The sequence below is a fragment of the Anguilla anguilla genome, chromosome 11 (assembly GCF_013347855.1).
Source record: "Anguilla anguilla isolate fAngAng1 chromosome 11, fAngAng1.pri, whole genome shotgun sequence".
Classification (NCBI taxonomy): Eukaryota; Metazoa; Chordata; class Actinopteri; order Anguilliformes; family Anguillidae; genus Anguilla; species Anguilla anguilla.
In genome coordinates, this window is record NC_049211.1 from 1,101,759 (window position 1) to 1,118,013 (window position 16,255).

At 51.5% G+C, this 16,255-nt stretch overlaps 1 protein-coding gene across 2 annotated transcripts in view; it reads right to left on the minus strand.

The window, feature by feature from the left end:
- Positions 1-16,255, minus strand: part of LOC118208281 (acid-sensing ion channel 1-like) — a 98,860-nt gene that overhangs the window by 76,637 nt on the left and 5,968 nt on the right. For both annotated transcript variants that reach the window (XM_035382799.1, XM_035382798.1), the window contains exon 3: positions 9,166-9,361. In XM_035382799.1, coding sequence (XP_035238690.1) covers positions 9,166-9,361 — 196 coding nt within the window. The remainder of the gene's footprint in view (positions 1-9,165; positions 9,362-16,255) is intronic.

Below are 16,255 nucleotides of genomic sequence, written 5' to 3' on the forward strand. Positions count from 1 at the left end.
CCAGCATGCATTGGGCAAGGAATACACCCCAGACAGGTCGCCAATCTATCACAGGCCACACACACCATCCACTCACACACTCATACGGACGGGAAATTTAGAGTCTCCAATTAACCTCACATGTCTTTGGACTGTGGGAGGCAACCAGAGTACCTGGAGGAAACCCACGCGGACACGAGTTTTGTCGTTTGCTGGTTTTACTTTATTTTTCTAATGAAATTTATTGAAACTGTTCAAGTCATTACTAACTTAATCAATTTAATTAAAAGCAAAGCTGACCAATTAAGTATATTCAACAATGTCCTCAGTTGCACATGCATAATGTATGGCGGCCATTTTGTACTGGAAGCAGAAAAGCTTGTGAAACGCAGCAGTGAGAATATCTAAAGCCATCCTACGTTTACAAAAATATATATTACCGATTGCTAAATATACATGTGCTGTGATTTGATTCTAGTTCCAGCTTTGACTTCGAAATATTTACTTTGAGTTCTGTTAAATTAGCTGTAGCAGGTCTGGGGGGTGTAGCTGTAGCAGGGCTGGGGGGGAGTAGCTGTAGCAGGGCTGGGGGGGTGGGGCTGTAGCAGGGCTGGGGGGTGGAGCTGTAGCAGGGCTGGGGGGTGTAGCTGTAGCAGGGCTGGGGGTTGTAGCTGTAGCAGGGCTGGGGGGTGGAGCTGTAGCAGGGCTGGGGGGGTTGTAGCTGTAGCAGGGATGGGGGGCTGTAGCAGGGCTGGGGGGTGGAGCTGTAGCAGGGCTGGGGGGTGGAGCTGTAGCAGGGCTGGGGGGGTAGCTGTAGCAGGGCTGGGGGGGTAGCTGTAGCAGGGCTGGGGGGTGGGGCTGTAGCAGGGCTGGGGGGTTGTAGCAGGGCTGGGGGGTGGAGCTGTAGCAGGGCTGGGGGGTTGTAGCAGGGCTGGGGGGGGGTTGTAGCAGGGCTGGGGGGGGTGGAGCTGTAGCAGGGCTGGGGGGGTGGAGCTGTAGCAGGGCTGGGGGGTGGGGCTGTAGCAGGGCTGGGGGGTGGAGCTGTAGCAGGGCTGGGGGGTTGTAGCAGGGCTGGGGGGGGTTGTAGCAGGGCTGGGGGGGTGGAGCTGTAGCAGGGCTGGGGGGGTGTAGCTGTAGCAGGGCTGGGGGGTGTAGCTGTAGCAGGGCTGGGGGGTGGGGCTGTAGCAGGGCTGGGGGGTGGGGCTGTAGCAGGGCTGGGGGGGTGGGGCTGTAGCAGGGCTGGGGGGTTGTGCAGGGCTGGGGGGGTGTAGCTGTAGCAGGGCTGGGGGTTGTAGCTGTAGTAGGGCTGGGGGTTGTAGCTGTAGCAGGGCTGGGGGGTTGTGCAGGGCTGGGGGGTGGGGCTGTAGCAGGTCTGGGGGGGTTGTAGCAGGGCTGGGGGGGGTGTAGCTGTCAGTGTGTGATTTCAGCTTAAAGAGCAGAGCTGCTGCCAGATCCACTCTCCCAGACGCGCGGATGTTATACGGGGGAGCCCTCCATCATCGCTGCTGTATGTATTACCAGTTATTTATTTTGGTTGGAGGCAGTCGCCGTGGAAACATTAGCGCCTCTGGCCGCTCAGACACGCTCAGTCGCGCTCGCGCTCGCTGATTGAGCGCTGCAGCAGTGACGGAGGAGCAATAAAACAACAGGAGCGCCACTGCGCAGACAAGCTCTCCGCCAGAGCACCGCCGCCTGCTCGCACTCACACGCCTGGACTCCGCCTCCCTCCACCCTCCACCCCTACACGCATGGACTCCGCCTCCCTCCACCCTCCACCCCTACACGCATGGACTCCGCCTCCCTCCACCCTCCACCCCTACACGGCTGGACTCCGCCTCTCTCCACCCTCCACCCCTACACGCATGGACTCCACCTCCCTCCACCCTCCACCCCAACACGCATGGACTCCGCCTCCCTCCACCCTCCACCCCTACACGGCTGGACTCCGCCTCCCTCCACCCTCCACCCCTACACACCTGGACTCCGCCTCCCTCCACCCTCCACCCCTACACGGCTGGACTCCGCCTCCCTCTACCCTCCACCCCTACACGGCTGGACTCCGCCTCCCTCCACCCTCCACCCCTACACGCATGGACTCCACCTCCCTCCACCCCAACACGCCTGGACTCCGCCTCCCTCCACCCCCACACACCTGGACTCCGCCTCCCTCCACCCTCCACCCCTACACGGCTGGACTCCGCCTCCCTCCACCCTCCACCCCTACACGACTGGACTCCGCCTCCCTCCACCCTCCACCCCTACACGCATGGACTCCACCTCCCTCCACCCTCCACCCCAACACGCATGGACTCCGCCTTCCTCCACCACCACACACCTGGACTCCGCCTCCCTCCACCCTCCACCCCTACACGCATGGACTCCGCCTCCCTCCACCCCAGCCACTCCCACTGTTAACACAACATTAACTCCGCCCATGCTCCTGCACACACAAACTCCGCCCACTGTCCTGCACACACAGACTCCACCCACTGTCCTGCACGCACAAACTCCGCCCACTGTCCTGCACACACAGACTCCACCCAGTGGATTCCCCACCCAGCTCTTTCTGACAGTGATGTCATCTCCACTTCCCTGACTCTCCTGTATCCGCTCTCTGTGCAGACGGTCTGTCAGCGAAGTGTCCGCTGCTCCATCACTCACACCCTCTCGCCCGTACGCCACATCGATTTCATCGCTGCAGCCGCGATAACAAGCCGTCAGTCAGCAGCCTGTCCCTGTCTCCACTGCTCAGCGCTAATCTTTGACGCTCACGCCGAGCGCTGCATCAAAATGCCCTCTGAGCGTTGTGCTTCATTACTAACTGCGCACACAGACTGGCCTTCCCTGGCAGTAGTATGTGGGCACTGGCAACACGCAGCCCAGAAGGCCAACGCTGCCACTGTCCACCCCTCTGCAGGAGAACGTGCGGTTGGGTTTAGATTAGGAAGGCCATGCCGCTGCTGGAAACTGATGATGGACTCATGTGTTCAAATTTTCTTCTTTAATTTGAACAACAGTCATTCTAGCGAGTCGTTTTATTGCTGTGAACGGCACCATTGGCAGAGTAATGATGTTCGCTGGTTGTATTTTGCTCAATAAAACTGCAAGATACTTTTGTCATTATTTCTTAGTTACAGCGTTGCGCGTTTAGGCTACTGTATTTAGCTACAGGCTAAATGGGAAATTAAAACCGGGCCAGAATAATTACAAATTTACACAAGATTTTTTCAGAAATTATAACAGAAGGAAATTAGAACAGATTTGAACAAATTTCTCAATTATAAGATTTGTTTGAACTAATTTTTGTGAAAACTGACAGTCTTTATGATGAGGAGTACACTCACACACCACCCCCCCTTCCCAGGCCCGCAGAGTCACCCATATTCACTCTAATGTTAATAATGTAGTGTAATATGGTGTATTGTAATGTAATATGGTATACTGTAATATTGTGTAGTTTAGTGCAGTGTAATGTAGTGTAGTGTTAATGTAGTGTGATATGACGTATTGTAATATTGTGTAATGTAGTGTAATGTAGTGTAATATGGTATATTGTAATATTGTGTAATATTGTGTAATGTATTGTAATACGGTATATTGTAATATTGTGTAATGTAGTGTAATGTAATGTAGTGTAATATGGTATATTGTAATATTGTGTAATGTAGTGTAATGTAGTGTAATATGGTATATTGTAATATTGTGTAATGTAGTGTAATGTAATGTATTGTAATACGGTATATTGTAATATTGTGTAATGTAGTGTAATGTAATGTAGTGTAATATGGTATATTGTAATATTGTGTAATATTGTGTAATGTAGTGTAATATGGTATATTGTAATATTATGTAATATTGTGTAATGTAGTGTAATATGGTATATTGTAATATTGTGTAATGTAGTGTAATATGGTATATTGTAATATTGTGTAATATTGTGTAATGTAGTGTAATATGTTATTTTGTAATACAGTGTAATGAAGTGCGGCCTCTCACAGCCTTATTTACACAGTGTCTGGTACTGCTGCTCTCTGGCTGCTCTCTGGCTGCTCTCTGGCTGCTCTCTGGCTGCTCGCTGGCTGCTCGCTGGCTGCTCGCTGGCTGCTCTCCAGGCTCATCAGCACGAGCTGCTGCTAATTTGTCTTCAGCACTGAGAAGATAAGAGTCAGGCAGCCGTACGGCTTAGTGAGAGGGAGAGAGAGAGAGAAAGAGAAAGAGAGAGGGGGGAGAGGGAGAGAGAGAGAGATGGGGGAGAGGGAGAGAGCGAGAGAGAGAGAGGGGATCTATAATGAACTGGCAACACTGCATAACTCCTGTCTGAATCTCTAAATCCTGAGAGAAAGGAGAAAAAAAGGAGAAAAAAAGAGTTAGGGAGAGGGAGAGGGAGAGAGAGGAGGTAGGTGGAGAATGTAGAGAGAGAAATAAAGGTCAGATAGAGGTAAAAAAAAAAAAAAAGAGCAGGAGAAGAGGGAGGGAGATGAAAGAGGGGAGAAAGGAGAGCGGGGGGGGGGGGCACTCAGAGCAGGTAGGGTCTATAATCCCCTCCTCACCTAGGTGTTGATCCATCTCCATCTTCATCATCTTCATCATCTTCCTGCAGCCAGTCAGAGGGCTTCTGCTCTCTGTTATTTTTTCATTAAGTTTGATGTCTGAGTCCTGAGGACACGTCCGGCTCGCTCAAATTACAGCCACAAAAAAGATAATAAACCCGCCGCCGGCGTCTGGACCGGCTCCCCCGCGCTCTCAGAGTAACCGTGTGATCCCAGCGCTGCTCCACCGCGCTCTCAGAGTAACCGTGTGATCCCAGCGCTGCTCCACCGCGCTCTCAGAGTAACCGTGTGATCCCAGCGCTGCTCCACCGCGCTCTCAGGGTAACCGTGTGATCCCAGCGCTGCTCCACCGCGCTCTCAGAGTAACCGTGTGATCCCAGCGCTGCTCCACCGCGCTCTCAGGGTAACCGTGTGATCCCAGCGCTGCTCCACCGCGCTCTCAGAGTAACCGTGAGATCCCAGCGCTGCTCAGAGTAACCGTGAGATCCCAGCGCTGCTCCACCGCGCTCTCAGGGTAACCGTGTGATCCCAGCGCTGCTCCCCCACGCTCTCAGAGTAACCGTGTGATCCCAGCGCTGCTCAGAGTAACCGTGAGATCCCAGCGCTGCTCCACCGCGCTCTCAGAGTAACCGTGAGATCCCAGCGCTGCTCCCCCGCGCTCTCAGGGTAACCGTGAGATCCCAGCGCTGCTCCACCGCGCTCTCAGAGTAACCGTGAGATCCCAGCGCTGCTCCACCGCGCTCTCAGAGTAACCGTGAGATCCCAGCGCTGCTACACCGCGCTCTCAGAGTAACCGTGACATCACAGCGCTGCCCGACCGCGCCGGGGCCCGGCCCTCTCACACAAACTGCAGCCCTGCTTTCAAACCTATTTTAGGAACCGAAAAAAGGCCCTTTCAGCTTCCTAAAAGCGGCGCTTGCTGTTTCATTCCCTCCGTCTGAGGTTCGGACGGAATTCACCGGTGTCCCGGTGATGGCAGAGAGAGACCGCTGAGCTCTGAGTGTCGAGAGCGCGGTCTGGAGAGCGCAGTGCGGTGGCCTTCAGCCCCCCCACCACACCCGCTTAGGAAACAACACTGCAGTCCAGCACTTCAGCCCTTACAGGCCAGCCCATCGTTAACCAGGATAGACAGACTACCCTTCCCCAGCACACGTGGGATATGCAGATTTTTATCTGATATTTCAATACCAAGAGTTCATAGTTAAATAATGCCTTTCAGGAACTTTCATTGGAAATGACAAGAGGAAGAAAACAGATGGAAATAAACTCTGTGAAATGTAAACTTTTGGAGAACAAAGAAGAGCGAATAGAAATCAAAGGTATCATGGTGATTTCGCAGTCAGCTGAGACAGGCGAAGTTCTCAGGAGCGACCGCAGTACTACATTGGCGCCACTTGGGTTGTATGCACCCCGCGAGACAGAAGTGCGCGTGCGCATACATCAACATTAACGATTAAACTATTCGCCCGTGCCTGTGTCGGTAAAGTTGTGCAATATTTAAAATGTGCATGAGCTTCGGCTCTGGCTCAAAGTCAGGCAGGCAGTACACGTAGAGGTCATTTGACGCACAGATCTCCTTACGCTGTCATACAGTCATGAATAAATCATGAATATTTCATCGAGAAAACAGTGCAATCCGACACCGCTTCGTGGGAATGACAGGCACTGGACATTTTTAGTGCCGCTTCTAAAAAAATGCGGACTAGACAGAACGGTACGTGACGTCACTTTCCGAAGCACACAGCCTACACGCGACCTATCGCAGCATATGAATTACAGACGAATAACCTTGTCCTCATCTCAAGCACGAAAATTGCCTTGGGGAAAATACTTGCAGAAAGATTGCTTTAATGATTGACGGTCAGAAGTTTAACAATCACTCTTATTTTACTGCGGAGATTATTGCTCTTTAATTAAACCTCTATCGCGTCATTGCCATTTAATTTGAACAAAACCGCAATTAGCGCATTTCGCCACCATAATTGGAATCTTTCGGTTTCACACACTGATATAATTCAGCGCGCGCGAGCTTTGATGGAACCGGGGGGACCGCGTAGCGCTACGCCGGAAGGGTTTCGCTCGTGTCGCTTCAAAAGAGCGCTGTTAAATCCTTCAGTAGCCTATAACATACGGCTCACGGCGAACATTATCCATCATATCTTTTTTCCCACCACGGTGAAGCTAAAATACACACTGCATCTGCCGACGTCTTACAGGACCTTTCTTACAACAATCCTGAAACATGTAAAATAAAATAAAGACAGAAAACTTGCAGCTAAGCGCAGAAACTCCCCAGGACTATCAGGTGAGCTTGCCTGTGACTTTTACGAACCAATCTCCCTCACGGAAAAAGCAGATTGCATTATTGGAAAGCCACACAACACATCAACACACTCGACACATTAACACATTAAATAAACGGTGGAAAACCATTTAAATCGTGCAGAATTAAGAGACGCTTTGACGCTGCACATTTCAGTTTACACTCATAAATCCATGCCGGTGGAATACACGCATTCAAAGCGGTGTGCAGGTGTGGAGGGTAAATGTGCGCAGGTTAGATAAGGAGAGTGGGAGTTCGCTCCCCAACCTCAGCACAGCCGATTTTCAGCCGGTTTCTTCACCGTCTTTGTTTGTCTGAAGCGGCTAATTAGGAAAAGAAAAACAACTGGAAAAATAAATATACTGCAAGTGAACTCGAAGAATTCTCCAACGATTGGGGGGGGGGTCCTAAAACAGCATATCACTTTCCATAAAATCTGCGAACAAAAGAGACGACTTGTCCTGGAACTGAAAAATACAAAATGATCCCACCCCCACCATCATGGGCGATCTGAAAAGTGTGTGTGGGGGGGGGGGGGGGGGGGGTGAAGAGACCAGCCGGGCCTCTGGTGTGTAAACAGTAAACACTGGGATTCAGATCCACCACAGACCACTGCTCTTACTCCTTTCAGCCTGTTTATTACTCAGAGTTAGTTCAGTCCGGGCGTGTCCAAATTTAACGGAAAAGGGCCAGTGGGGATGCAGGTTTTTGTGTCTTAGCCCAGCACCATGCCACCTGATTCAACTGATTACCGTATCATGGTCTTCAGTCAAGACCTTGATAAATAAAATCAGGTGTTAAGCATCGGGCTAAAGCAAAACTCTGCACCCACACCGTCCCTTTTCAGATAAGATCTGACTCCCCTGGTTTAGTCGCTATGAAATGTACCCATGTTCTCCAGGTAAAGGGGGTAGGTACAGTAGGTACAGGAGACCCAGGGTTTTGGAGCCAGTTTGGGCTGAAAGCGGTGCGCTCTGAAGCATCGCTGACACAGAGCTGTGAGCTGAGCCTGGAGCTCAGGAGTACTGGCAGACTGCCCCGCCCTCATTAAAACCCGGGACTTTTTATTAAACACCCATCAGACACCCCGCGCCCGCCCAGCGCCCCGCCCCGCGCCCCGCCCCCGCACCAGCGCACTAGGAACACAGATTCGGGGGACGGACCGAGCGGGACAGTCACCCCACTAACCTTGCCAGTCCAGGTAAGGGATACGGGCATAACGGCGGAATCTCACACAACGGGACAGCTGATACTCCTCTCTTATCCCCCATGACCCCGCCAGAGGCTGCACAGTCACCGCTGGCCAGCAGCCAGCCCAACCCCCCCTCCACCCCCCTGCCCAGGGAAATAAGCCGTGAGCAAGCTGTCTGTGCATCTCACCCACGCTGTGAGGGTGTGAAAGATTAAAGTGGGAGGACCCCCCTCCCCCCCCCCCCCCCCCCCCCCAAAATAAATCACCCTCAGCAGGAGCATAAAGCCCCCACAACCTGGGTTTCTCACCTCAAAGGCGCCATCTGCCAAATGCCAATCAGAATGAGCCACAGACCTAAAGGCCACACCTCCACACACAGAGATGCATCCACTCACCAATCAGAATGAGCCACAGACCCAAAGGCCACACCTCCACACACAAAGCTGCATCTATCCACCAATCAGAATGAGCCACAGACCTAAAGGCCACACCTCCACACACAGAGCTGCATCCATTCACCAATCAGAATGAGCCACAGACCCAAAGGCCACACCTCCACACACAAAGCTGCATCTATCCACCAATCAGAATGAGCCACAGACCTAAAGGCCACACCTCCACACACACAGATCTATCCATCCATCAATCAGACTGCACTACAGACCTCACCACTACACACAGAGTTGCATTCACTGAAAGGCTCAGGCGCCAGAGGAGACTGAGACAGACTGAGCTAATTCAAGGCAGACTGGGGTAAACTGAGACAGAGATAATTCAAAATAGACTGAGATAGACTAAGCAGGAAGGCACATGGGAGACCCACTCCAGAACTGAATGTCTATTTCCTCTTTCACACCTGGCCCCTTCTCCATGCCGGGATAAACACATCCCTCCAGCTGAACCCTAACCCATTCAACAAAGACCAAAGCAACAGAAAACTTATCACAGAGCACTGATCGCACAGACCACAGCCTTGCTTTCACGTTCCAGTGCGCTTCCTGTACACCACTCTTGTCCCTCTTCTTTTGTCTTCCCCTAATGCACTTTCTGCACAGAACTTCCTGTCTCACACCTCACTTCCTGCCAATCCGGAGCCAGACGGAGAGCAGCAGGAGACTCACCACTCTGAAGTCCTCCGCGCTGCACTCGCTGCCACGGTAACGGCAGGACAGCAGCATCTCCCTGATGCTGTGGCCGGAGCGGTCGTAGAACTCCCGCATGTTGAAGGGGCGGGGCTTGAAGTTGTGGAAGTCCGCCTTGACCTTCAGCGTCTCCAGGACGCTCTCCTCCACCAGGTGGGTGTCCCGAATCTCGTACCTGTGCAGGGGGAGGGGGGGGGGGGGAGATCAGAGAGAGTGCCTCTGCTTTCCTTCCATCCTCCTTGCAGAGGAGATTCTGGTTGTTGAGGGGAGGTTATGGAGCTGATCATTTTGGTGTGCTGGTCATGGATCACCACGAAGCCTCTTTGCGAATATTCACAATGAGCCAACAGGACCGAGATGACTGAGCCACAGGAACAGGTCAGACAGTGAGCAGATGTGGGTGCATGCTGACCTGAGTACGCTCTCAGTAAAGGAGTAATCAGTCACAACAGGCAGCCGCAGAGAAAATGGCTCCGTGAGTTCATAAAGAGTCAGACAGAGGCTCCATTTAAAAACCTGCAGTCCCGCAATCTTACTTCGGCTCCCAATTAACCTGGGACTACTGATGCCGTTTGTGTTATTGAGTTTTCATTGCGCTGCAAACATTCCATTTCTTCAATGCTCTTAAAATAAACTTGTTCAGAAAGTCCAGAAAAATCCCTCATTTAATGATTTTTATATCATAGTCAGGTGTGCTGAATGCCTGATAACGACAGAATATGGAATTGCTGCAAACTCCGACTTTAAAAACATGTTTTATTCCTACGCATTCGGGTATTGTAATGCGTTCTGACAGTAAATCAATTCTGACAATGTCATGTATTTCATTAAAGCAAAATGGAGTACACCACGGAGGAGAGAGAGATGAAAATGAAATGAAAATAGACTATTAGGACTGTACCGGAGTTAAACTGGCAACCTCCTGCAGTCGAGGAAGTGGTATCCTCTTTCACTGGCAGGGAGGTTGTCTTTCACTTTCAGCACAGATCTGGCTGACCCCAGGTCAGTATGAAGGATGTCATCTCTCTCTCTCATTGACTTGAAGCACTGATCTGGCTGGCCTGCGTGTGTGTGTGTGTGTGTGTGCGCATGTGCATGTGTATGTGTGTGTATATGTGCGTGTATATGTGTGTGTGTGTGTGTGTGTGTGTTTGTGTGCAGCTTGATTTTTAATGTGAAACTGCAATGTTTATCCCCTTCGCTGGTAATTTCTTTGTCTCCACTAAACCCATTTGCGTCATCAGGCGCTGGGCGGGGCAACAGCAGGTGTGACAATAAAATCCTTGGGCACTGTGCCAGTTTGGTGTTGACCAATGGGGTTTGGGATTTGAGCCCACCCAGCTTTGTACTCTAACCTGGCGCATTGTGCGATTCTGGCGCTACTTTAGAGAAATGAACGGTGAAAATATGGGCCAGACAAGCGATCACATGAGTCAGTTTGGAGGCGTTTATAAAGAGACAATCTCTACACCTGTCAAATTGTCTAAGATATGAAATAAATGCATGCATGTACAATAGAGTATCAAAGACAAAAAACATTTTAAGGGAATTAAGGTTTTTCAGAACTCAATTTCTTATTCCAATTTTTACAAGCCAAGTTGCTTCACTGTTTATTTACATTACTGTTATCTTCTTAAATAGGCAATTCTCATTTTGTAGCCATAGACCTAAATTTAAATCAAGTTGTAATCCAACGAGCTGTAATATGGATCTCATTAGAACAGTTTTTTCAACATCTGTTTCTGAACATATTGATCCTACTCAGTGACCCATCTTTGGTTTCCTTTCCGACCGGCTTCATTTCAGTCTGTTCTTTCCTTACATCACCCTGTTAGGGCCGTCTGGGTAGTGTAGAGGTATAAGCACTTGCCTACCAGCTCAGAGGACCGGGTTCAATCCCCAGCAGTGGTACTTCCGGCTTGGCCAGACGTTCCTACGAACACAGTTGGCAGTGTTTGCGGGCGGGAAGCCGGTGAGGGTATGAGTCCTGATCGTTGCATTAGCGACTCCTACTGGTTGGTCGGGGCGCCTGTTCAGCAGGGAGGGGATCTGGGGGAGATTGCGTGAACCTCCGCACGCGTTACGCTCTCCCAGTGAAACTCCTCGCTGTCAGATGAAAAGAAGCGGCTGGCGACTCCACATGTATCGGAGGAGGCATGTGGTAGTCCACACCCTCCCCAGACCGACAGAGGATAGCGCATCGACCAGGACCGTGTGATACACACGGGGAATTGGTATAACAACTAAATTGGGGCAAAAAAAAACAGCCACTGTTGACGGGGGCTACCTAACAAAACTAGACAGTGGCGCGTAGCCTACATGTGTACAACAGGAACAAAATAAAACAAATAATACCCAGAAGCGCATAAAAGCGTTAAACTGAGCGGAGGCAACCCGCTTTGATCTCCGCTGTTTTATGTGCTAGTCAGTGCCTGGGTATTTATGAGCTCTTCTGTTGCGCGCGTTCGAGTCGGGCTTACGGAGCTCGGCAGTGATGTTAATTAATTCTACACTTCACTAATACAGAGTGATAATGTATTTTTCATTCGTCGAACATAAGCTATGGTTTCTCGCAACAACCATTTCACTTCAAAACTTCCATAATTTCCCGACTTGTAGCTTATTCATCAGCAATAGCCCTGAGACATAAAATAGTAATTAGTACAATTTCGATAATATTTAGATTTAGTATCAGTGAAAAGTAGGTCTAATTTGTTTCGGTTAAATGCTCGCCTTTTTGCACTAGAGCTTGACATTGATAAAGAATAATTGTGTTGCTGCTTAGAAGCTTGATCTGCACTGGATCTGTTGGCTACTGAGCATCCATGAAACCCAACTGAACTGGAGAGCATGTACTGTGTCGTTTAAATAGTCTGGAAAATCAAAAAACAAAAGTGCTAATGTCTATCAACAAGTCCTAATACTACAATGTTTAATAATAAATAACTAGAACAAATAATACATTGATTGGCTACATTATAGGCTTATTTCCAAAACAGAAGTACACAAACTAAACATCTAACACGTGCCACGTCTTCATGTGCCAGATGAGACTCGCCTGAGGTTCCGTGAATGTGGCGACCTGAGCGAAACGCAGCAAAACGATATTTTTCAAATTTAAGGAGACAGCCATAAAATACGCTGAGGTTGCTGGCAAAGGACCCAAACACCACCTGCCGAAAATACAACTGACATGGAACAGCTTTCACTGACTCCCCTCCCCTTCGACAACACGTCCACAAGTTACAAAACTTCCAACCACACGCACAGGTAATTAATTCCTCTTATCTCAAATCCATCTAAATTAGCCCTGCCCCAAATCCATCTCAATTAGCTCCGCCCCCAAATCCATCTGAATTAACTCCGCCCCCAAATCCATCTGAATTAACTCTGACTCAAATTTATCTCAATCAGCCCCACTCAGATACACCTCAGTTAGCCCAGGCTACACTCTGACCCATAAACAACACTACACCAGCAGCAGATCTCATCTCTCACAAGCACGCGCACACACACACACACGCACACACACACGCACACGCCCACACACACACACACACACACACACGCACACGCACACACGCCCACACACACGCACACACGCACACACACGCACACACACACACAAACACACGCACACACACACACAGACACAAACACACACAGACGCGCACACACACGCACACACACACACAGACACAAACACACGCACACACACACACACACACACAAACACACGCACACGCACACACACACACAAACACGCGCACACACACACACAGACGCGCACACACACGCACATGCACACACGCGCACACACGCGCACACACACGCACACACACGCACACGCACACGCCTACACACACACACAAACACACGCACACACACGCCCACGCACACACAAGCACACACACGCACATGCACACGCCCACGCACACACACGCACACGCACACACACTCACACACACGCACATAATTAGAAAGGCTAACAGATCCCCTGGCCCGAGGGGGGGGGGTTTGAGAGGCTGACCATGAAGGGTCTCTTCTAATCAACGCACAGCTGTGCCTTTATAAACTGGCAACTGTTGAGCTGATTCCAAATCAGCCTCAGCCAACCGTGCATGCAGAAGAGGCTGCCGCTGTGCCTGCCGCTGTCCCTGGTTCTGAAGGCCAGCGCTCTCCGTGGAGCTGAAGGCCAGCGCTCTCCGTGGTGCTGAACCCCTCGCTGGCAGAAGCTCGCTCTCCACCTCCGTTAATGCGCACAGCTCGAGCTGAACCTACTAGCGTGTCTAACACTCAGACCCCAGTAATCAGGCGCTGAACGGCCTGGAGGACGTCTTACAGACCAGGTACGCTCACCGTCTCTATTCACTGCCCACATTAACGGAACAAACCAGGTGTGACAGGACTGCAGTCCAGTGGCCTGCGAATGGAAGATTAGGCATCAGGAGGACCTACTCACCTCAAATAGCTCTGGCGTCAAGGAGGATTTCATTAATTCATTCATTTTTCTTCATTTTTAATAATTAAAAAATAATAATTACAGATTATAAATATAACACATATATGATATACTGCATTATAATGAAAGGAAACACACACCGCACTTAACCTCACACACACTGCATGACAGAGCACGGTTTCTACCTTAAACCACCCACTTAAGCAAATTAATTACAGTGATCCTTGCGCCTTAATGGATTCCCTGAAGTGAGCTGGACTCATAAAAGGAGAGGCCTGGAGGGGGGGGGGGGGCTGAGGGAGGCCTGGGGGGGGGGGGCTGGGGTGGGCTGGGGGGGGGGGGGCTGAGGGAGGGCTGTGGGGGGGCTGGGGGGGGCATGACAGCGCTGCTCTGTTTTAAAGCCTCCTGCAGCTGCCAGCCCTCCTCCTCAGCGCTCCTTTGGTTTGATTAAGAAAACAAATGTAACTGAGCGGCTCCCCCAGAGCCCTGAGAACCACAGCAGCACTTACACGGGCAGGAATACCCAGCCCTGAGAACCACAGCAGCACTTACACAGGCAGGAATACCCAGCCCTGAGAACCACAGCAGCACTTACACAGGCAGGAATAACCAGCCCTGAGAACCACAGCAGCACTTACACAGGCAGGGATAACCAGCCCTGAGAACCACAGCAGCACTACAAACACAATAATCATAACAATAATAATAATAATAATAACAAACACAAGAACAACTAAATAACAAACTCAACAACAATAACAAAATAACAAACACAACAACAATAACTAAATAACAAACACAACAACAAATACAACAACATAATAACAAACACAAAACCAACTGAACAACAACAGACTAACAACACAATGAACATGTGAGTTTTTAATACTGTTCCGGTGGAAACTCCCCAAAGCAATCACACCAACAACGGGCAGAGCAGGGAGGTGGGGGTGGGGGGGTGGGCACTTTACTGGGTGATTCGGCCCCGAGAATGTTTTCTGGAGGATATGGGTGTGGAGCTCACAACTTCAGAGGCAAAGCGAGCGCAGGGGGAATAAAGACCAGCTTCCGTTATTACAGCCTCCAACGATGGAGCCGGGGTTTTGGGGGGGTGGGGGGGGGGGCTAATCTCCACTTCCTGTTTGCAACAAGAGTGCTGTTGCACTGCAGGCTCCGCCCCCGCTCCCAAAGGGAAACACGGCAGCCATGTTGGCTTCATCATTTGTGTGATGCATTTGCGTAGCGTACCCCTAACAGCACAGCACTTGCATATGCTATTTTTTGCACCCGTTTAATTTTCAGAAGCTGGATGCTCACTGAGGTGACTCAGCACAAGGGCCTTCAACTCGCCACTATCGCGGCTGTGCCCAGTCCTGGATTCAAACCTGAAAAACCAAAGACTGAATAAAATGACTCTCTCGCACATCCGCGGTTATTTAAAGAATAGAGTTTGGAGAAAAGGGAACGCACTCGTTTTCAGCGTGATTTTTTTCTTTCGCTCCCGGTTTGGAACGCTCGGGTGTTTTTTTGTGGAGTCGCCTCGTCACCGCTGTACCCTCTGCTCACCCTGCGCATCCCGCTATCCCGCCACGTCCGCTCCCTCTGCAGCCCCGTGCCTGAGCCACGCGGCAGGACTCGCGCACCGCAGCGGGAGCAGGCGGACTGCAGGCCCCAGCTGGCCAGTAGAGGGCGCTGTTGAGCAGTGAGACGAGAAGAATCACGCCGACCGAAACCCTCCCTCCCCGCGCACGACGAGCCAATAGCGAGGCGCTCCGCCGGGCTCATCCCGCCAAGTCCGCCGGGGGCTAACCCTCCCGCTCGGGACACGGCAGCGGGGCTTATAACGAGTCTCCAAAGCGCCCCCGCCCCACTGTCGCCCCCTTCTGGCTGCATGGGTGGTGCCTCAACAACAACAACATGGCCGACGCTGCCTCTCTAAATCAGACAGACCCGCTGGAGGAGAACTGAAGCACCAGACACAGAGCTGAAAATCCCCACACCCGCGGGGGGAAGGGGGGGGTGCGCTGGACTCCACGGCCCCTCGCTGCCTCAGAGAGGAGGGGCTCTGTCTGTCTGTGGGGGAGGGGGGGGGGGGGCGCCTCGAGGGGAAACGCTGATTTTGAGCTCTTAAAGAGCCCGGTCGGCCGCTCGATACGCTGGCCGCGCGCGGTGAGGTGGGGGGGGGCGAGCGCGCGTGGGCGGGGGGGCGGAGCACTGTTTATCAGCTCCACAGCAGCGGCGTTTCAGACGCCAGACTAATTACAGGGGAGAAGCCGTTCATCGCGCGCCGTTCCGCCCGCCAGTCAGCTGCCTCCGCGTGCAGCCGGCCCAACGCTGAGAAGGCCTGCAGCCCCCCGCCACGGTCACGTGTGCAGAACACGCAGAGGAACACGCTAACCAGCGCACACACACGCAGAGGAACACGCTAACCAGCACACACACACGCACACACGCAGAGGAACACGCTAACCAGCGCACACATGCAGAGGAACACGCTAACCAGCACACACATGCAGAGGAACACGCTAACCAGCGCACACACACACAGAGGAACATGCTAACCAGCACGCACACACACACACACACACACACACACACACACAGAGG